Below are 23,405 nucleotides of genomic sequence, written 5' to 3'. Positions count from 1 at the left end.
TGAGAGAGAATCATTGACCTGCTGGCTGCCTCCGGCACGTCCCCTACTGGGGGTGGATCGAGCCTACAACCCAGGCATGTGCCCTTGGCTGGAATTGAACCCGGGACCCTTCAGTCCGCAGGCCAACACTCTATCCACTGAGCCAAATGGAAACTTGCAAGCTTTAAGGAGGCTTAAGCAGCGGTTCTCAACCTGTGGGTCGAGACCCCTTTGGCGGTCGAACGACCCTTTCACAGGGGTCGCCTAAGACCATCCTGCATATCAGATATTTACATTACAATTCATAACAGTAGCAACATTACAGTTATGAAGTAGCAACGAAAATAATTTTATGGTTGGGTCACAACATGAGGAACTGTATTTAAAGGGCCAGAAGGTTGAGAACCACTGCTTAAGAGGCTGTTGAGGAAATACCAGAGGCGATTAGGGGCCCTCTGACATCTCTGCAGCCTGGGAGCAATGACCTACAGCTCCCAAATCCATGGAGGCCCCCAAGGTGAGCCAGAGCTTCTGGTGGCCCCGCCTCGGGGAGAATCCCAATTCTAGGGGCAAATCTTCCTAAATTGTGAGTGAAGGGTGGTGATGGCCACTGGAAATTGCCTTATAGAACACTGGTTTTTGGGTTTCCTTCCCAACGTTTACAAAGTTACATGAGACTCACTCCACTCTACAGTACTGTGTTTCAAATGCAATTTTCAATGTAACCTCTAAACTTTTATCACCTGTATGGTGAACAAGCATACACCCTCCACAGGAAATGAATGGTTCAACTGGCTTTTACTTATATGGTTCTCAATCCTTTTCTCTTCTGTAAATACCTTTTTATAAAAATCTTTTGATTTTATTTACTTACTATATCCAATGTCTTAAGGACAAAGCTATGGTTTAAAACAGCAACAATGTTCTTCCTACCGACATTTAAATTCAGCACTTAAACTCAGAAACCACAAGAATACTAAATATATAATACCCATGATGGCGGATCACTCAGAGCTGGGGCACAAGGAAGATAAAGGCATTAGGGTTGTTCTGCTAATGTGCAACCCCAAACCGTAACACGGGGTAGTTTTAGACCTGGACAATGAACCGTCCGCTGAAGTAAATCTTAGCTTCAGCACCTGAAAAGGCCATTTTAGAAGTTGTGTCTATAGGACAGATTTTGTTTTAATGGCTCTTTGGCAACTCTCCCGTGTCAATATAACTTTCCTGAGCAAGAACCTCTTGAGGTGAGTAATGTACCCGGCTCAGAGGAGAAAGGGCCTGCTGAGGTCTCGCCTGGAGAGCTGGGGCAGGACAGGCTTGAAGTTTATTGCAGGGGATGCATGATCAGTGAGGAACAACCATTTTTTTTCTTGAAAATTTAAAACCATTTGCTCTAATTTTTATTAACAGCAGAAATCCTAATTTACCCACACCGAGGGTCTGGGGAACTAGAGGCTCCTGGTCGCAGGCCCCTTAAGTCCTAGGTGGGTTTCCTGCTCAACCACTTGGGACCTCTGTACCCTCATCTAGCAAGTACCTATATTGTGGGTAAGTTCTTTAATAGCAGGCTCTGGTATACATTTTAAATTATTTTTTAGTTTAAAACACTGGATCCAGGAAAGTAAACTAGCTCATACTGCCCTCTAACAACAACAAAAAAAGTAAATATAATACAATTTTAAAATAAACACAAAAAAAAATTACAATTCCACAGAACTCAACAAATTTAAAAAAATTTTTAGGAAAAGATTACTTTTTTAAAACTCAACAGCAAATGATTCTCTGCATTAAAACATGAGTTTTATCATAGTGTTATACACAAATTCTCTAAATGTTAACATGGGAATTTTAAGATCAGCTAAAACATTTTAGGAAATAATGGCAAGATTTTACTACAACACTTCATTCACACTTAAGGCATTTACAGACTTCTGAGTTTTGTCCAAAATCACCCAAACACAGACAACCTGAACATGAGCAAACTACTTTTTAAAAAAAATGATATTCAAACCAAAACAGAATGAATCTACTTCTTAAAGAGTAAAATGGTGCTGTCCTAAAGGATGATAGCATGGTGTGAAGTGGGGACTGGGAGTCCGGGAGGGTAGAGGCCCAAGGTCTGAAACCCGGGTTTACAATTTTGCCTTTATTGTCTGCTGCTCTGCGGAGCCCACAGTTTAGTGGAGTTCATACTTAGTCCGGATCAAAGGATTACCAGCTTAAATCAAATAACGCATCCCTGGAGAGCGAGCCCCGTCTTCTCCTCCCACTTTTTACTTCGAACGCAGGTTTCCTTGTTTTTACCCTTCCAACGATGGCATTTACAATCCACATTTAATCACCCAAAGATCAGCTGATGGAAATCACTAAACACATATAATAAATTACCAAACAAAATCAACTCTCATTTCCTTGTTTTTACCCTTCCAACGATGGCATTTACAAAATACCCAAAGATCAGCTGATGGAAATCACTAAACACATTTAATAAATTACTGAACAAAATCAACTCTCTCCACAGTAAAGTATAATGTAATAGAAAAATGGGTACTTCCACACATAAATACCAAGGGGGTTTGTTTCAAGTTAATAATCTCTAACTCGGGTCTTTAAACTGCTGCCCTTAAATGCTGTGCCTGTGCCTCTCAGAATCTTTTTTTCCCCCGCCCCCTCATTGAATCGGAGAAAACAAAGAAGAGCTTCCTTAATGATCCACATGCTGATGTTGAGGGAGAAGCACACTAATAATGTCTGTACCTTACTTTGCGATGCATAGAAAAGTAACAAGGTAACTTGGATGGAGAGAGGGATCGATAGAGGGGTAAATCCTGTGGGTTAAGCAATAATAGCAAAATGCTGGTAGCAGACAGGAGCTGGTGAGTGGTGAATGTGCACCCCTTTCGACAAAATTTTTTGTTGAAAAAACAAAACAAATGGAAGACTTTTTTATGGTGCGCCACTCTAAATGAAGATTAACAGTAAACTTAGGAGATGCTGATAACGGTACTGAAAATTCAGTCCAATTATTTCTCCTCACTCGATCCAGGACACGCCTCCATATTTTTACCTGCCACCTGCCATCCCTCCCAATCCCCAAAGCAAACCATGGTCAAAAGGGCAGGAAATTACTTTACCAAACTACTTAATACCAAATTCTAAACCTACAAAATCCTTTACAAGCCAGTCCTTAATAAGGCCTGTTCTCAAACAAAAGGAGGTGACAATTTAGCCCACAGGGGGGAAAGGCAGCCTGTAGTGCCAGCCTCCCTGCCTATATTCCAACAGATGTGAATGGCAAGAATTACCAAAGGGAATGTAGTTCCATTTCTTGGACCTCCCCCATCAGAGATGAAAAGCCTAACACTGAGAAACAACTAAAGCACAGGCAGGCATTTGTTCTCCCTGAAGAATTCTGGATCTCTTCATGTACCAGGTAGAGACTGGAATAGAGCTGGGCCTACAGGTGGACTTCAGGTCTTCAATTAGGACCTGTGAAGAGCCACCCAAACACGTTTAGATACACACTTTTTATGCTAGAAAGAAGCGTAGAAACCATGTGCCCTAGACACCTCGCTTAGATGAAAAAGTTAGAGTCCACACTAGAGGAGGGACTTGTGCAAGGTCACCGGCATCGGGACAGGAAAAGGACTAAGCTCTACTCTCTGTCAACCACCCCCCTCCCCTGGCACTTTGTTTTAAAGGGGTCCCGTGTTGTGGCAAAGCTCCCAATATCCAAGCTAGCTGACCCAGAGCAGGGGTGGGGAACATCCGGTCCGAGGGCCGTGTAAGGCCTGCGAAATCATTGGGTCTGGGCCTGCCAAGGCATTCGGGGTGAGTTAATTAAATGCTTGACCAAATACAGCAGGTTAATTTTTAAGTTGATAATTTTGTATGGCCGAATGATGTCCCTTGACCGGAATCGAACCCGGGACCCTTCAGTCCGCAGGCCTACGCTCTATCCACTGAGCCAAACCGGCCAGGGCAGAAGGCTAATTTTTAAGTTGATAATTTTGTATGGCCCGCAAATGATGTTATAAATATACAAATGGCCCTTGGCAGAAAAAAGGTTCCCCACCACAGATTTAGAGGATATAAGAGAAGTTATTCTCATTAGTCCCTTAAAATTTACTGGATAGGCAGCCGACTGTCAAAGAAGTCATAAGGAGAAATGAAGAGGTATCACTAATGACACAACCACGTGAAGAAAAAAAAAGCGGGACCTGCTCAGCTTGGCAAAGTTTCTCACAAACAGAGGCAATCCTCATTTTGGATCCATCAGTGTAAGTCGTGCCGTAAGTCAGCAGACTTAACCTCTACAGCACATCTCCTCACTCCCAGTTGAGGCACCCCGGACTCTGCTAGTCAGCCTCCGTTTCTTCATACGTAAAATGAGGGGTAGGGGCTAAATGACCGCTAAGGCCTTTTTTTTTTTTTTAATTGTATTAAACACACACATGAAAAAAACATCTCCTTAAAGCCCTTTAGCTGTGCCAAAGGAATCAGCAAACTGAAGCCACACAAATATTCTACAAAAGCAGATCAGAAAACTTTGAGCAGTAAAATGGTAACCGAAAATATCTTTGAATTGAAAAAACCCCTGAAACCACAAAGACCTGAAACCACGACAAACTAACAGATACGTTCTCTCGGTGCAAGTGTTATTACGCAATTATAAAGTTCCCAGGAGTGAAGCTAGTCTATCAAAGTGTTTTTGAAAAAAAAAACACAAAAAAAACAACCCACAAGAAAATGCTGAAAATTGAGTTTAATAAGATTCTTTGAGTAAAATAGGTACAACTTCGCTCTCTGACTGGGTTTACATGTCCACAAGTGTGAGGTTCTCTCCAGCGATACACAGAAGAAAATCCTCAAGATGTATTTATGGGACAAAAGCAGGCAAAGAAGAGAAGAGGGATCTGCCTCCTCTCTCTCTAAACAGTTCATCTATATCAGTGGTTCTCAACCTTGGCTGCACATTAGAATCACCTGGGAATCTTTTTAAAATCCTGATTTCTGGGCCTCATCCTCTGGAAATTCTGTTTCTTTGTTATGGGGTGGGGCCACAACATTAGTAACAAAGAAACAGAATTTCCGGAGGGTGAGGCCCAGAAATCAGGATTTTAAAAAGATTCCCAGGTGATTCTAATGTGCAGCCAAGGTTGAGAACCACTGATCTATATGCTCTATCAATCAACTCAAAGACAGCTGTTTCAGGAGCAGAAGGTAATGAAGCATGTGCTTAATTTAAAAAAAGGGGAGAGACACTTTGATAAAGCAACTCTGTGCACTTCAAGTTTCACGTTGGGTCCAGGATGCTTTAATGACACAAATGAATTCGGGTCCAAAAGTTTTCTTGTAAATCAGTTGTTTGAAATTGGAATGTATTTTCTCCACAGGAAAAACAAACTGGTGAGCAGCAGGAGAGTCCAATCAATTCCTAAAATACTTGAATCACAGTTCTATTCCCAAATGGTTTTTACTGCCCACTGAGAGTCCCCTTAAGAGAGAGAAACCTCCCCCATCCCCTCCAGTGGGAATGGTCCCTTCTATTCAGCTCTGGCCAAGAGTTTTCCCCACCTGGGTGAGGGGTGGGGGAGAAAGGGCAAGCAAGGAAGAATTCTTAAACTCCTGACTTAGGCTTCATTTGGGGACCCTGGAATTCCACATCACTGGATCTTGAATAGCTCTGAAAAGAGCCAACCTGATGACCATCTACTAATAAGATTGAGAAGTCTTTATACCTAAGTGAGCAGCAGTCAAACCAAAAGGAAAGCGCTAAATTACGGCAATGGTATCCGAATCAACACCATTGGTTAGGAATTCCAAGTGTCACCGAGACAACTATTTGCCTTTACGGCGGCAATGACTGCTGGCGAGCAATCAGAAGGGCAGGAACAAGGCAAGCTTCACGCTCACGGGATAATCAGGCAGCAGTGCATTCTTGACGAGTGCTCGACTACAGAGAGGAACAGGATTTGACCCCCGAGGGCCATTTCCGTCTGAGTTATTACACAACAGAGCCATCCACTTGGGGCACGTGCCTCCATAAGTGACTTTCCTGCCATAAAAGAGCTGGGCTGTCAGGAGAATGAGTAGGCCAACTAGCTATTAGGTTTGCCCACCGTTTAACATAATATTCTTAAAATAGTTTCATTTGTAGGAGAATATTTCTAGGTTGATTTCAAAGACAGCCTCTGGGGAAAAGCTATCCCCACACATAACTTAAGTCTACCAGCCTGTGGAAGGGCTAGAAGCCGTCTGATTTCGAGACTCTTGGTATGCACAGAAAATTGAGATCCCTGGGGGCTAAGCTGCCGAATTTGGGCCTTCCTGCCCATCGCCAACGTGCTTACGCCAGGAAGTCCAATCTATCTTTTAGGTCATGCGTTCAGTGGTGGCTTAAGACCACTGCCCACTGTCCAAGGCAGGACAACCAAGTAGCCACGGCCAACTTCTCCCACCAGGGAAGCTCTACTGAGCAGGTGGCAGTCTGTATGGCCAAACAGATGCAATTACACTACCCTGAAGCCATGCTGTCACTGTAGGCTGCCAATTAGCATCAGAAGAAAGAATAAAAGAGCCCTGTCTTAATGTTTGGTCAAGAGGAACTACCCACAGCTCATTTCACTCGTGGTGTGCTTCAGCCACCTCTCAGGACAAAGCTCACCTGCAGGAAAGTCACAACCCCTGAAGGCACCGTAAATACGCCATCCCAAACTGAACATTGCTACACACCCAGCCATTTCCTGCAGTGAGCAACTTGGTCTATGGAAGCTCTTGTGTAAACCCAAAAGGCTAGATAAACACGAGGTGTTATGACATGATGGCACTTTTTCTCGTGTGGCTACATATAAAGAATTAACCTGATGTTTTTTGAAAGTCAAGTCTTATCTCAAAAGGCACAAATTTCACACCCATGTTCAGTGTGGCATTATTCACAACAGTCGAGAGAGATGGAAACAGCTTAAATGTCCATCAAAGGATGAATGAATAAAGAAAATACATATGACAGGATATTTTTCAGCTTAAAAAAGAAAAAGAAATCCTGTCGTATGCTGCAACATGGATGAAACCTTGAGGGCATTATGCTAAGTGAAATAACCCAGTCACAAAAAGACAAATACTGCATGATTCCATGTTTAAATTCGGCTATCTAAAGTAATCAAACTTATAGAAACAGAAAGCAGAATGGTGGTTGTGAAGGGCTGGGGAGAGGGAGATATGGGGAGTTGTTTTATGCATTTGGAGTTTCAGTTTTGCAAGATGAAAAGGTTCTAGAGTTCGCTGCATGCATGTAGTGAGCACTAATAATTTACTGAAACATTTAGAAATAGTCAAGATGGCACATTTTATGTTATGTGTAGTAGAATTGCATCTAGTTGGCCACACACAAAAAAGACAATATGAGAAACAAAAAAGGGCCTCTTGAAATGGGTATACGCAAGAAGGATCCAAATTCATAAATTTTGGGCTTTGAGAAAAGAATATTTCTGTAGTCCTTAAGAAATAAACATTGACACACACACACACACACACACACACACACACACACACACACACCCCTCCTAATCTAAGAAACACTCTTCTACACTATGAGAAACAATGAACAAATTTGCAAGATCTCAAGGTAACTATAAAAGGGAGATCTTGTGCTTTAAATATAAATGTAAATGTGGCCTATGCTCTGTTCCTTGGGATATCAGACGAATTGCATATATAAAAAGCACAAACATTTCCTTTGTGGAGGGTTTTACTGAGATAAAAATGGCTTTTCTTACAAAGTCATCTCAAAGAACAGAAGTCACGGTAAGCATAATATACTTTCCCCTAATTGTTAGCTCCAAAAATTCCCCTAATCCTTTGCCATTCCAGTATGTTCAAATAGAATGCTTATTATTTTACAATATAGGCAACAGGACCCCTAAAAATATTTTATTACTCCCTTTCTATTTCTTCTATTCCAACCTCAATTTTGAGATTATTTTAGACACACACACACACACACACACACACACAATCACAAGGATTTTCTAAGAGTTCCATTTCTTCATCATGGGGATTGGTGATGTTTTTTTTTAATATTTTTCAAAGCAGAAAAGGGGGCCGCTTTATTTTTCTTTGGAATAAGTTCCTGCCAGATTTTGCACACTGCAGTTCTTTGGCGATGTGATGAGAACACATGCCCACCCACAGACACTAATTTTGCTCTTCACCCTTCCCAAGCAGCCTTTATGACACATGCTGTCTGTGCTCCATTTAATGGAATTCAAGAGGCCCAGTCAAACAGCAGGCCCCACGGGGCCAGTGCCACCCCTCTTCCTCTGGATGGGCACAAGGAACGTGTGTTCAAAAGAAAACCACAAAAAAGCCCAGCCCGGCTTGGACACCCCCAATCTGAAAATCTTTACAACTGTATGAATTAACACTGGAAACGAAAAGTCATCTCTTGGGTTGAAATCTGGAAAGAGATAGTATCTTTGTTGCGGTTCCTTGCACACTGAGCTCTACGAAGATGAGGCAGCTAACTCCTGGAGCTGCTCTCAAAGTGTGCAGCAAGGAAGGCAGTAGACTGGCATGCCAGCCAAAAGCTCTTTCTAAGAGGGCTGAAGTGCCAGCCTGCCTCTGAAGCATTTGCTTCCCCTGTGGTGATCATTAGTCACAAAGAAACGCTGGTGATTAAGAATCCACCTGGGGACGGGCATGACCTCTATGACTGTCCCACATGCATCCCAAGACAATCTGGGCCCAGATAATCAATGCAAACAGGCAGCCAGCAAATTCACCCCTAGAAGAATGCTCAGGACTAATAAAAGCCTTTGCTGGTTTGATCAGAGTGGTCACTGTCCCATTTGTGTGTTCTTTAGAATGGGCTTCATGCCCTAGGAAGGCTGTTCTGTACTTGTTTCTGAATTTTCTGAGCTACACACAAAAGTCGACTATTTCCAGATAATGCTACAAGATTTATCTAAGTGTCGTTCATCGCAACCCTGTGTAGGCAGAGTGACCATAAACCCCGGATGTGGGGGGACAGCAGAAGAGTGGGCAATGGACAGCAGGCAATGAATAGGCCCAGCTGGGGGAGATCACCAAGCACCCATAAATCATCCGCCCGCACGGCAGGAACGGATGGTGGACTCACTAAGCAGATCTCTCTAAATGCAAGTATTTTAAAATGTCGACAGATAACCTATGGTGATTTTAAATAAACCTGTTTTTATTAAATGGTTACTGAATTCATTACGGCTTTGAGTCATTAGAATATACTTTTTATAGATGCTAAAGCGGGGAGGGGTCTTCAAACCTCAAAGATTGGGAAAACTATCCTTGATGGTTACTAATCTGTTTCACTAAAATATTCTGGACTCTAAGCTTTGAGGATTCAAACACTCTCTCTGACTGCCTCTCCCCTCAAGGAAGAAGAGAGAAAATGAAACAAAACAAAAAACCAAAAGCCTTTGTGCAAGGTAGCTCAGAAAAACATGGCCACCAAACCTATCAAATGAATTTTTGAGTAGGACAGTTCTTTCTTGACATCCATCCAAGGAAGAGTTAGATGTTGAAGAACCAAAAGGGAATAGCTGAGAGTCGCTTCTATACAGAGCAATTAGTGGCTCCAGATTATAGACTCCAGTAAATCTATGAATAAAAGAAAACTCAGGAGGAATCTACAGGCCATAACAATAAATTCCCACTGAAAGGGGAATTAAAACAAGGACAGGGCTAGGCCCGGATCGTAAGCATTTCTTAATTTAACACTACCCAGCACATAGCTCTGAACATAGGCAGTGTCTCACTCAATATCTATTGATCGCTTCCAAGTTGAATGATCTGAGAGCCTTGGTACTGGCTCTGGCTCTGTATTCCTGTGGCCTCAAAAGGGAAAAGGGGAACCTAAAAACCATGCAGTCACTCTGGAGTGATGGCTCATGGTGCTTTACAGCAAAGGGGCCCCTGAGGAGTGGCGGCCCCAACCCTAGGGGTGATTATCATTGCTCAATCTCAGTGATCAATATGCCCTGGGTGCGAAATGTAACCAAAGCTGAACGAAATCTATGTTGCCCTGAAATAACCTGGACAGGACCTAAGTTAGTCTCAACTACACAAATCACAGGAAAGTAACACATTTTCACAGAAAATGCCAACAAACCAAGAACTTTTTGGTTTTCATTGGTATCTATGCCTATGCTATTCAAGCATCAGAAAACCAAAGACAGAGAAAATCTTAAAAAATATTTTCAAGGAGGGGGAAAACCACCTTACTTATAGAGGAATTAAGGAGGAGGATTACAGTGGATTTCATGTCAGAAACCATGCAGACAAGAAGAGAATGAAGTTGCCCAGCCGGCGTGGCTCAGTGGTTGAGCATTGACCTATGAACCAGGAGGTCATGGTTTGATTCCTGGTCAGGGCACATGCTCAGGTTTCGGGCTTGATCCCCAGTGTGGGGAGTGCAGGAAGCAGTCGATCAATGATTCTCTCTCATCATTGATGTTTCTATCTCTCTCTCTCCCTTCTTCTCTGAAATCAATAAAAATATATTTTAAAAAAGAAAAAATAAGACATGTTTTCATATAGCTACCTGTAATCATTTTCTATAGGCTCAAGGGAAAAAAAAGATATAATGGAACTGAAGATGTCAGAAAAATTGGAGCAAATTAGCTATTTTTCTGATAACATTTTAAAAAATATACATATTTTTATTGATTTCAGAGAGGAGAAGGTAGGGAGGGAGAGACAGAAATATCAATGATGAGCGAGAATCACTTCATCGGCTGCTTCCTGCACACCTCCCACTGGGGATCAAGCCCACAACCCGGACATGTGGCCTGACTGGGAATCAAACTTCAACCTCCTGGTTCATAGGTTGACACTCAACCACTGTGCCACACCAGTCAGGCTCAGATGACTTTTGACAAAGTGAACCCTGAGCTGAGTGTGGCATTCAGAATGTGGCTTCCAGAGAGAACCCCATTTACTATAAGGTCACAAAATTCAGGCTTTAGTTTAAGCTGACACTTTTTTAAGTAGCCTGTCTTTTACAGCGTGCAAAAAATGTTAATGAGAATAAAAAGGACTCTCACTTTGAATCCGAAGTATTTTTTAATATCACCAAATGCCATTATTAAATAGGCACTATGCATGTATACACACACATGTAAAAATAAGCACTACAGATGTGGGCAGGAAAATTCTTAACAAAACCCCCACATATTTCAAATACTGTCCTTCCTCATTATTGTCCTCTACCATAATTAGCACGGTACAGCATAACAGGTGGCTTTCATTTATAGAATGCAAAATTAATGAAATTTGGAGATAGTCCCGCCTCCAAAAACAAGTTGGCCATTCTAAAGAAAAGTAGACCCCTTAATCTACAAAACAAATAGAAACGAACCAAATAAACCCCTTCACGCTGACTTCCCAGATTATCTGAATTCTAAGTGTATTTAAAGAAGTAAATTTAATACATTTACCACTGACAGTTTAAAATACAGATGCCTCAAGGAAAACAAGACATTATTATGGGCTTTACAAGAAAAGGGAAGAGAAACAAACACTGCCTATTTTTCCAGCTTGGTAGTCCCTTATGTTTAATGCTGTCTGAGTGATAACAGAATTTATCATCATATATGAAGCTGCTCCAAAAATGCTAAATCTTAGGTAAAATTGTGGGCAGTTGTCCTCACCCAGACATTCTGGACAGACAGACCAGAAAAGCAGAAATAGTACTGCTTCTGTCCCTAACAAGTAGGATGCACAGGATGCAGAAAGTCTTTTTTAAAAATACAAGGAGACACTGAATGGACTGTCAACACACAGAGGAATGTTTAATGTACTCAAATAAACAAGATATGCGCCTTAACTCGCCAGGCATTGTTTAAATTTAGTGAGTGAAGGGGAGGGGGTCAGACAGGCGACACAGCCTCCCAATTATGCAGAGCAATCCTTCAGATCACGTGAAAGTTATAATTAAAGGTTGATATCGAGCCCCCCAACTCCTCTTCTCCCACCTAGAAAAGTTAATGCATGAACTGAGCATGAACAAATTATAATTTGTAAAAACAGACATAGTCACTCAGGAGGGGAATAAAGCTTTCTTGCATTAAGTCATGCATCTTGAAGGGTAGGAAAGAGCACAATATTGAAAAAAATCCAACATCCTAAATACAATAGTTATCATTCGGCCACATCCTTTAGCTCACCTCTGCTTATTCATTTCTTTTTTAAGTTTTAAGCTAGCCCCCCAAAAGGTATACCACCTCTGCAAGCTGTTTCCTAGGCAGCATCTCTTAAACTAAGGGCTTAACAAAGGGGATGGGTTAAGACCATCTCTAGCTGAATACCTAAGGAGAAATTTGTTTTCAGAAAAGGAGATGTGACAAGAACTCTGTCCAACAAAAGACCATGGTTACCTATGTGTCCTTGCATGTGGGCACACCACACACACACACACACACACACACACACACACACACACGCTTCACTTCTTTATAAATTGAATAATTCTCTCCCTCCCTTAAAAACGGTAGAAAGCACACACTGGAAAGGTTAGGCAGAAGAAAAGGAGAAAAGAAAGCCCACGTAAACAGCAAGCACATACCTGCTGGGCGGTGCCATTTCCTCTACATGGTAGAGCCCATGTGCTGGGTATTAGCATTATTGCTACTACAAAGCTTCCGATAAAAATGGACCGTCCCTTGCGGACCTGAGAACCAGCTGGCTGCTGGAGCCGTGGTTTCCCCCATATATGATTCAGTCTCCTTGACAAATATACTGCAACGTACTGGATGAGTCATCCGAGGGTTAGTCCGCATTTTATAGGCCTGTTGTGTCATTACTCACATTCAACATCCTGCTTCTCAAAAGTGGAAGCTGGAAGCCTGACAGCTGACAGATGCTTCTTCCAATTAAAATATTGTTTAAAAGAATTCCTGTAAGTTACAATTATCAGTCATTGATGATACTATGAAGTGCCCAGGAAACAAATGGCATAGCTCAATACCCGAGATTAGAGTCTGTAGAACCACAAGTGCAAAACTGTTCACCTGCTCCCACCCCCAATCCAAATAATGTTGTTCCGAGTTGAGAGCAAGGGCCCTGCTCCCTCCTTTAAGCTATCAGTGAGGCCCTCGTTGATTCTTATGCTGTAAGGTTACCTAGTTGCAGGTGCTCTGTGAAAACTACACACCAACATTTTTTGCTCCCTGGGTGTATTTTCTTAGGTGGGATAGTGGCATTCTGTTTATAAAATGCCTACCTTTTAGAGCAGCGGTTCTCAACCGCTTAGGCGACAGGGGTCGCCTAAGACAGTGGTTCTCAACCTTCTGGCCCTTTAAATACAGTTCCTCATATTGTGACCCAACCATAAAATTATTTTCGTTGCTACTTCATAACTGTAATGTTGCTACTGTTATGAATCGTAATGTAAATATCTGATATGCAGGATGGTCTTAGGCGACCCCTGTCCTGTGAAAGGGTCGTTTGACCGCCAAAGGGGTTGCAACCCACAGGTTGAGAACCGCTGGCTTGAGACCATCAGAAAACACATATATAATTACATATTGTTTTTGTGATTAATCACTATGCTTTAATTATGTTCAATTTGTAGCAATGAAAATACATCCTGAATATCAGATATTTACATTACGATTCATAACAGTAGCAACATTACAGTTATGAAGTAGCAACGAAAATAATTTTATGGTTGGGGGTCACTACAACATGAGGAACTGCATTAAAGGGTCGAGGCATTAGGAAGGTTGAGAACCACTGTTTTAGAGAAAGCATGTTGAGGGTGAAATGATAAGCTCTCTGGGGTTTGTCGTGAAATATTTTAACCAAAAAAGGCAGGGTGGGAGGTAAGAAAATGCGGCAAAATCTTGGTAATTGTTGCATCTGTGAGGTGAGTCTATAAGCTTATTATTCTCTCTTCTTTTGAGTATCTCTGAAAATTTCAATCAAATGTTTGTGTGTTTTTTAATGTTCAGTCTTTATAGTCTTAATTTGTGCCCAAACAAAGCACTTTCAAGCTAGGTATGAACCTGCCATACGTGTGAGTGTGTGGCCCCTTTTACACGGTGCAGTCCAGTGGCTCTGTGGGTGAGAGAGAGTCCAGCCTGAAGGCATGACACATGTCCTAAGGCCACTGTGAGAGCTGCACCCACCCCACCCCCACCCTAAACACAAATGCTCGGTGCCCTCTCCTCCCAAGACTGTCTGGTTGTTCCTTGTGCTTGCTCTGAGGACACCAGTCCAGGCCTCCTCTGTGAGCTCAATGTTGACACAGTGAGGGAGAGGTGACTATTTCCAGCTTCCTTATATGGTTCTGCAAACGCTCTGAGAGATTATGTCACCTCCACAGTCCCCTTAAACCAACAAATCGCTTTGTAATGTGGCACAGTGTTTGCCCGACTCACTTGATGCTCAAACTGAGTGACTTAAACCACCTGAAGGAGAAAGAGAGCTTTGATTTCATGGCCAGAAAAAAAATCCAGATATGGAAGCTCCAAGGTATGTTCAACGAAACCACTGTTGAAACTAGATGTCATTACAAAAAACCTCTGTGTTGTTGTTATGTTCTGAAAGCATGACAAGTCAGCATGGGACACGTGAAATACAGAGGTCCCACTAAAGCGTAGGAGGATGTCAGGCCAAGGCTCCCACCTCAGCCAAGCCCAGTTCTCAAAGGACACTGCCCCAAGGGACTGTAAATGGGCTGCAAATGGTTGTGACAGTCTCTACAGAACATCAATGACAACCTCACAAATACGGCCTGATTAGGAAGCCTTCCTTGGTACAGATTCTTCCCTCGTAAGGATTACAAGCTACAGGCTTATCAAAATGTCTGTTTCATCGGAGCCATTGTCCATCATTGGGCCTATTTGTTACAGCTGTTAGCCCAGCCTGACTGATACACTGACTGTTTCCAGTGGTTCTCAACTTTGGCTGCACATTAGAATCACCTGGGAATTTTTTTAAAATCCTGATTTCTGGGCCTCATCCTCCGGAAATTCTGTTTCTTTGTTATGGGGTGATTCTAATGTGCAGCCAAGGTTGAGAACCACTGACCCAATGCAACAGGTAGAATTAGGGGAATTAATAAACTTCTAGCCCATTTTGAGTTTCTAAGTCTTTTAAAGAAATAAATCCATAGTTCATTAAAATATTTTTAAATTCAGATTTTATGAATTAAAAATACAAAAGTAATAGCAACAGCCCGGCCGGTGTGCCTCAGTGGTTGAGTGTCAACCTAGGAACCAGGAGGTCACGGATCGAGGCACATGCCCAGGTTGTGGACTCGATCCCCAGTAGGGGGCGTGCAGGAGGCAGCCAATTAATGATTCTCATCATTGATGTTAGTAATAGCAACAATAATGTATGCACACACAGAATGAGAATAAAGCCAATGTGGTAAAATGTTAACAAACGGTGAAATGGGTATAAAAGAGAGCTTTGTACTATTCTTGCAACTTTTCTATAAGTATAACATTTTTTAGAAACAGAACATGATTATATTTAATACACAAGTTTGATATAGCAAAAATATAAAACACCAGAGTAAAATAGTAACAAAAAACATGGTATTTCATTTGCAATGCATGATAAATGGTTAACATCTTTAGTCATAAATAAGCTCTTAAAAACCAGTAACAGAGACACTATAATAATGCAAGGAAACTGGAAAAAGTAAAATGAAATAATATAAGTGATGATTAAGCATTAAGTATATATGATAATTCTGCTGAGCAGTGATGAAGAATAATTTCTCTGCAGTATCACAGAGAGCAGAATGAAGACACTGGAGTATGACATACAGTGGGGCCTTGACTTACGAGTTTAATTTGTTCCGAGACCGAGCTCATTAAGGAGCTCGTTAACTCAAGTTACTCTATCAACTCAATGCAAAAAATCTGCGGAGAGACAGCTGGTATCTCAAAAAACTCGTTAGTCGGGACACTCGTAAGTCAAGGCCCCACTGTATTTTAAAATAAAGTTAAACACAAATGCATAACTTCTGCTACAAAAAGAAAAAAGAAAAAAAAAGAGAGAGAGAGAATTGTATGGTTTCATAACTACCATAGTTGTTGCTGCCACCTTCACTCATTTAAAAATGTCTTGACCATAAGGAAATTTACAAACATGTAAACATTGAGAAATGCCTCTGGGTTAGGGTGTCTCAAAGGATGTTCCTTGCAAACAATGTTATAAGAGGCTCCAAAAACAAAACAAAAAACCCAAATAAACAATTCAGGAAAACAATATACCATATCCTTGAAAATACTGTTTAAGTTTGTTTAGTCTAATCTTTCATAAACTTATTTGACCACAGGAACCTCCACTTCCATTACTGTTAAATAAAGTACTTTGGGAAATGTTGTAGGTGATGAAATATGGGATATCTTTTTTCTGACCTTTTGCTCTTTCTAAGTTTTCTTCAGAATACACTTTACTATCACCACAAAAAGCATCCAAACTTGGCTTCTACTATCTTTAACAGACATTTCTATCTGGTTGACTTGCAGGCTAATGACCACGGGTAGTCAGCAAACAACTTGTATTATGTGATTACCCGTTTCCCCTAAGTCCCCATCAGTGGCAGCCAAGGAGCTGCACCTGTGTGTACAAGGGAGTGGACAGCTCATGCTGGTGTTGGTGTTTCTGTAAGAGGCAGCTGGTCTCGGCAACACCACGGCTCGGAGCAGCAGCTCGCTTCAGGCCCAGCTCCACCTCGCCATTTTCAGAGCACTGGGTCTTGGAACTTGGAAACCAGTCTGGATATCTTTGGCTTCCAAGCTCCCCAGGCCAGTCTCCTAGCACTAATCCTTGGATGTTAAGAAGCACAGCAAGCCTGGAAAACACAGTAGAACATGGCTTCCAATTTCTATTAACTCACTAATGGACCCTTATTTTTAAGATTCTTGCCATGTTTTGGGGTGTTTTGTTTGTTTGTGGCTTCCAATTTCTATTAACTCACTAATGGGCCCTTATTTTTAAAATTCTTGCCATGTTTTGGGGTGTTTTGTTTATTTGTTTAGCAATTATCTGTATGTTTTTTGAGGGGCTAAAGTCCAAATACCAGCTAATGTGAAGATATAAAAGCAAATGTGGGTATCAATGATGTTAGTACCATAGGCTGTACTGGCTGTATAAAGGGAAAGAGCATGAGTTAAGCTATCTTGGTCCAAAATCCAGCCTGGCCCTTACTTACATTGTTTAAACTTATCTGAGCCTCTGTTTCTTTATCTGTAAAATGGGTACAATGCTATTAATGATCTCACATAATTGTTCTGTATGGGATAAATGCGATCATTTACAAGTACTTGGTAAGAGCCTGGCCGCATACAAAGCACTCATTAATTTATGCAAACAATGATAAGGATGTTGTAAGTTTTATGAAATCATGGGCCAGCCACCACACTCATCTGTTTACATTTACATGGCTGCTTTGGTGCTACAAAGACAGAGTTGAGTTGTGACAGAAACAATATGGTCCCCACAGCTGAAAATATTTACTATCTAGACCTTTACTATCTAGACCAGCCGTGGGCAAACTACGGCCCGCGGGCCGGATCCGGCCTGTTTGAAATGAATAAAACTAAAAAAAAAAAGACCGTACCCTTTTATGTAATGATGTTTACTTTGAATTTATATTAGTTCACACAAACACTCCATCCATGCTTTTGTTCCGGCCCTCCGGTCCAGTTTAAGAACCCATTGTGGCCCTCGAGTCAAAAAGTTTGCCCACCCCTGATCTAGACCTTTACAGAAAAAAGTCTGTAGACCACTGGTGAGCAACATTTGAGGGATAAAGAACCAGTTCTTTTCCCTACAGAAGTTTTGGTCTTTGGTCCCTTATTCTGCTTAATGCCTCAATTCAGAATCAGATACACAAGTGTTATCTGTGATGATTTGGTCCACAGGAGCTACATAGCTCATGCTTCCCTTACAACACAAAACACAGCGTCCTGTCTCATGGCAGGTGGGGAATCTACAGAGCCTGAGGTTGCCTGCTGGTCTTTCCGCCTTCCCTGCTGCAGAGTCCAGTGACCCCAGCTGATGTGTGCGAGTCCACAGCCTGCCTCCCCTCCCCCCAAGCCACATCTGTGCATTATGTTGAAACCACATGTGTCCCTAGAGCTTGAAGCAAGAGGTGAAAAATGATCTGGAAGAGGCATTCAGGAAACTGAGCAAACAGAAATGAAGGATGCTTTCAAGAGGGCTGGACAGCCACGGCAGGATTAATACAGCACTAGGGGCCTTCACAAAGGAGGGTTGCTACAACACCACCACCGCCAACAAGAGCCCAGTTAAGAAGACTAGGGGCCAACCCAGAAAAATGAACAACACGCCCCAAATGCAGGTCCCAAGATGCATCCCTGCATCCAATCACCCTGCCTATTTTCTTTGGCAGGAAAACTTGTTTATTTGGGGAAAATGAACCCACAGCGTTAATGGATAATGCAGGTGAAGGGACTCCTGGGACTTGTCTCTGGGAGAGGAAATTTGAACAAAAGAAACCATTCTAATTATTTCAGCTAGTTCTCTTACAAAAAACGTCTAAGCCAGCTGGTTCGGACAGAGATGAAATCTGGGGTGTGCTTAGACACACAGTGTCTTTCTGGCGGTCACTTGTTGCCTTACTGGCAAATGTCAGTATTTTTGTGAAGTCAATCCAACAGAAAATTGCACATGGTAAATAATAAAGTGGATGATGAGGCTGGAGCTGGTCAAGGAAGAGGAGGGAGGCCGATGATTTCTATTGTTACCCATGCGAGCAGGATTTCAGAGACGATACGAAAATCTCCTGTGAAGCCAAGTTAGTTTTCAGCCCTAAAGTGTTAGTGGCTGGCACAGGGGTAAGATAAGGCTCCCTCCAAAGCTCATGATTAATTTGGGGATGTTCAGCTTGGCCAGAGTCAGAAGACCGTCACTAACTAAATGCATATGGGCTATTATGCTAAGCAGATTTTAAAAAAATAACAAAGAGACCCTCTGATGTGAAGAAGACCTTTCAGAGCGAGGCTTGTAGATTCAACCAGGTTTCTCTAGAGAAAGGGAAAGGGAACTCACATTCACCGAGTAACCACGAGGTGTGGGGTGTTCTGTATGGCTGTATCAACGCACCTACAGTTTGGTTCCTGATGTGTGTGGAGGAAAAACGGGGCTGAACTACCAGGTTGATTTAGTCTAGAGAGTCTGAATCTCCGGAGCACAGGATGTTATGCAAACAGGCCAGCACTGATAAAAAGGAAGGAATCCAAAATATATCAGGAATATGGGAAAGTCACCCTGGGAAATGATGGCAGGAGCCAAGGGCTTGATAGAAAGGAAAAAAGTGAGAGCGTTCAGAGTTCTGGGTATCGGCGTGTCTCATTGTATTGCACTTTGCTTCACTGTGCTTCACAGGTGTTGCAGACTTTGTTTTGTTTTAAAGAAATCAAAGGCCACACCCTCCACCAGCAAAAATATCACAACTGGTTCTGGAATGGAACCTGCAATATCTCCAAGGGGTGCCTGTCTACGGCTGCATTGGAGGCTGGGTGTCCACTAGAAAACCATTGTACCCTTCAAGCCTGGAGAGTCAACAGGGCAACAGGGCCTGACCTCAGAGACCTGGGCTGCCAAGAGAAACCATGCCTGGGCCTAGGGGTAAATTTTAAGTTCAAGGGATGAGGTTGCCCAAGATCCTAGAGAGGGAATATAGGGAGTGCCTAAGGGGTGGCCACTTAGTGTACTTAATATCTGCCAGGCAGAGCAGCGAGGTCTGTGTTTGAAATCTGCTCAAGGTTGGACGGTTTGTTTCTCAACGCACTTGTACCATGACTATCACTGAACACATTGAGCAGGCTGGTCCCAATCTGCCATCAGCCTAGCTCAGCCCATTCTGCTGTTCCCCTAACTTTGGGCCAGAGGCCAGATTAGACCTGAAGCTGCTCAAAGGCTGTGTAATTCCAGGAACAGACTTCAGAAAGGAAATCTGCCACTCACCTTGATGTTGTTCACAAAAAATGTATCCAAGACCATGGAGCTTTCTAGCTAAGCAAACCGTCCACGTGGAAGCTACCTGTTTGTCAGATGGCTATACCGATATTTAGCTGTGGACACAGAAAGCTCATCTGAGAACTCTCAACAATACTCTTTAATCATGCACCTAAGTAAATAGCACACATTATTGAAGTTAGAAGTCCCACGAACTCATTTTGTTGGGAGGCAGGAACTTGGGCCTGGCTTTACCACTAGTTATATGACCTTGAGCAGAATCACTTATCTTCTTGGTGCCTCAATTTCCTTGTCTCGAAAATGTAGGGCTGAAACTAGTTCAGTACCTGAAGCTCCAAAACTCTACAAGGAATGAATGGGTAACAGCTAAATGAGAAAGCTGCCTAATAATACAAGTAGACAGAGAGAGGACTAGAAAGAAAGCTGGGCAATGCTGGTTTACTCAAGACCAAGGGACTGGGGCCCTAGCCAATTTGGCTCAGTGGATAGAGCATCAGCCCTCAGACTGAAGGGTCCTGGGTTCCATTCCGGTCAAGGGCACATACCTTGGTTGCAGGCTTAATCCCCTGCCCCGGGAAGCAACCAACCAATATGTCTCTCTTGCATGGCTATTTCTCTCTCTGTCTCTCCCCCTCCCTTCCACTCTAAGAATCAACGGGGAAATATCCTCAAGTGAGGATTAACAACAACAACAAGAAGACCAAGGGACTGGGGACAAAGCTATGTTTCTAACCCTGGATCTAAGAGGCCTGCCTAAACTAACCTACCAGCTTAAAATTTTTTTAAAATTGATTTTAGAGAGAGAGGAAGGGAGATAGAGAAACATCATTTTTTGTTGTTCTGTATCTTCAAGTGAGGATTAACAACAACAACAAAAAGACCAAGGGACTAGGGGTCAAAGCTATGTTCCTGACCCTGGATCTAAGAGGCCAGTCTAAACTAACATACCAGCTTAAAAAATTTTTTTAATTGATTTTACAGAGAGAGGAAGGGAGATAGAGAAACATCATTTTTTGTTGTTCCACTTATTTATGCATTCATTGGTTGATCCTTATATATACCCTGACCAGGGATTGAACCCGCAATCCTGGCATATCGGGACAGCACTAACCAACTGACCTATATAGCCAGGGCCTCACACAATAGTTTAAAAGGATGCAGAGCTCACTCCAAAGCTAAAACTGACTTTTCCTTACAAACAGTAGTCAACAGTATCAGCTAATGTGAACATTAGCTGTGGTGGTATCATAAGCACTGTGCCTTACGATCTCCCAGGACTCTTATCCCAAACACAGGCGACAGGGGAACAGAGTCCGGCACACCCTCTTCTCTGCCTTCATAGCCATTAGTAACACAACTACAGCATTCTGCTATGACTTGCACGTCACCTTTGCCATTGGACGTGAGATTCTCAAGAAAAGGTTTTCTCTCATTTTTCTAGTCTACTTCTGTAGTTCAGTGTCCAGCAAATGGTAAAACCTTGGCAGACCTTTTTTTTTTTTCATTCAACAGACAAACCATAGAGAAACCTTTACTGGCTTAAATAGGGACTGGAGATAAAGATTATATGAAGGAAGGAAATGACAGAAAGGTGGTAGCAAACTTTTGTAATGTGCATTTTTTCTTCATTACAAAAGTGGTAAGTTTACCGTGGAATATTTAGGACATGCAAAGGAAAACATTCACTGAAATGACCTCTAGGTGGTAGAACTTCAGAGCATTACAGACATCTACAATTATGGGATGCCTGCTTGCTAATTTATTGTATTCTTTGCCACATTTAAAAAATGATTGGGAAGTAATATTTCCCTATTTTTTCATTTCTGATAAAGTCAAAAGGTAATAAGTGCAGAGCTTAGTGAAATGTTTCTTCCCTGCTTTAGTTCAGCACCCCCAAGGGGCAAGTAACTCATTTATGGATTTCACACATTATGGACCTTAGATATTAACTAAAAAAAACTAGGAGGGCAGCCTAGAATTCTAAAACAAACCTGAGAGATATCTAGTTCTAGACCAACCACACTTGACAGATGAGGAGACTAAAGCCAGTGGTCACATTTCTTGCTCAAAAGCAGTAGGAGCCAGAACTGGACCCAGAACTCTAAGTCCATTGTTCCTTTGCAAGAACTACCTACCTAGCTAAAATCAAATTCTGCCACACTGTTGACTTCTGGTTTCTGAGAAGCAATCAGACATGATTCCAGAACAAGAAAAGTAAATGACGGTGTCCAGAATATTTACCTGCACTACAATTCTCAGGTGCCAGATTAAACACATCATGAGAAGGGCAGCCAAAGGCACACGTTTCTCTGAAAACGATTTCTGACTTTGCCACAAACATTTTAAGTCTACCAGAAACTTAAAAAATGGGCCAGTGAACCCGAGTTAAGGCTCACTGGTCAATAGATGGCAAACTATCAGATAAGGCTTACCGATAAGACTTTGGCACCAACTTCTCCCCCCTGACTCACCTGAAAGCACAGTTAGTGAGCATCCAACCTGCTTCAAGTATCTCCCAGTCTCAGGAATTCCCAAGAGTGGTCACAGTAAAGCTTACACAGAGAGGGGAGGAAAGGGAGAATCCAAAGTACCTCCCCGAGAAGTGAACCTTGCTCTGTGAACCTTGCTCTGTGTGGGAGTTAAGATGAGTGCCTTACCGCGAAGTCTCACAGATGAAAATTCACCACCACCCTCTCAGCAAGAGAACAGAAGCAAGAGTCTGAGCCCATTGGAGGCTCTTCCTCTCAATGAACACATCTGCTGGAGCTGGCTGATATTTGGGGCCCACTATCCACATGCCTCTCCCGGTCCACTGCCACCCTGGAAGTGACTCCAGGGTTTAAAGATGCAGTACATATTTCATCTGTCAATGTGGACTCCAAGTGCTAGCCCATGACCTCACTTGGTGCTCCATCGTGAAAACATGGGCCTTCCCAGGACTGGAGGAAGAGAAAGACTATGCTGGCCTCCAACAGAACTGCCAAGGGTAATTATAACCACATGCGATTTTCATCCTGTGTACAGCTCTAGTCAAGAAAGGAAGAGACCTGTGGGAGAGCTAACAAGTCCGTGATCAAACCTCAACCTGATCAGTACCCATCCCTAGAACAGTACTCACTGTAGTACTCATTCCAGGAAGAAAAGGGACCAAGGAAGGCTTAGGCTTACCCATTCTCTTCACGCATGCTGCCCATTTCAAAGGACAGCCTTCAAATTTCATTAAAATAAGTCTCAGAAGGGAACAGTGCGGGGGAGGGAGGGATGCCGACAATGAATGTGGGCTCCACCTATTTTATAGACTTAAAAACCAAAGAATAAGCTCCAAATGCACAAACAAATCCTATATAATAAAAGGCTAATATGCAAATTGTCCCCTCGACTGGGAGTTTGACCAGGGGGCTGGCCAACCACCTGCCGGCCCC

At 42.4% G+C, this 23,405-nt stretch overlaps 1 protein-coding gene across 2 annotated transcripts in view; it reads right to left on the bottom strand.

The window, feature by feature from the left end:
* Positions 1-23,405, bottom strand: part of SPRED2 (sprouty-related, EVH1 domain containing 2) — a 116,885-nt gene that overhangs the window by 41,061 nt on the left and 52,419 nt on the right. The window contains exon 1 of one of the 2 annotated variants that reach the window (XM_005884548.2): positions 12,584-12,707. The exons of the other annotated variant lie outside the window; for it this stretch is intronic. Within the exon in view, the coding sequence (XP_005884610.1) occupies positions 12,584-12,600 (17 nt within the window). The 5' untranslated portion in view covers positions 12,601-12,707. Of the gene's footprint in view, positions 1-12,583; positions 12,708-23,405 lie in introns of those variants that run through there. 2 annotated transcript variants of the gene reach the window in all.

This window comes from Myotis brandtii, unplaced genomic scaffold (assembly GCF_000412655.1).
Source record: "Myotis brandtii unplaced genomic scaffold, ASM41265v1 scaffold84, whole genome shotgun sequence".
Lineage (NCBI taxonomy): Eukaryota > Metazoa > Chordata > Mammalia > Chiroptera > Vespertilionidae > Myotis > Myotis brandtii.
This window is presented reverse-complemented; position numbering and strand designations above follow the sequence as displayed.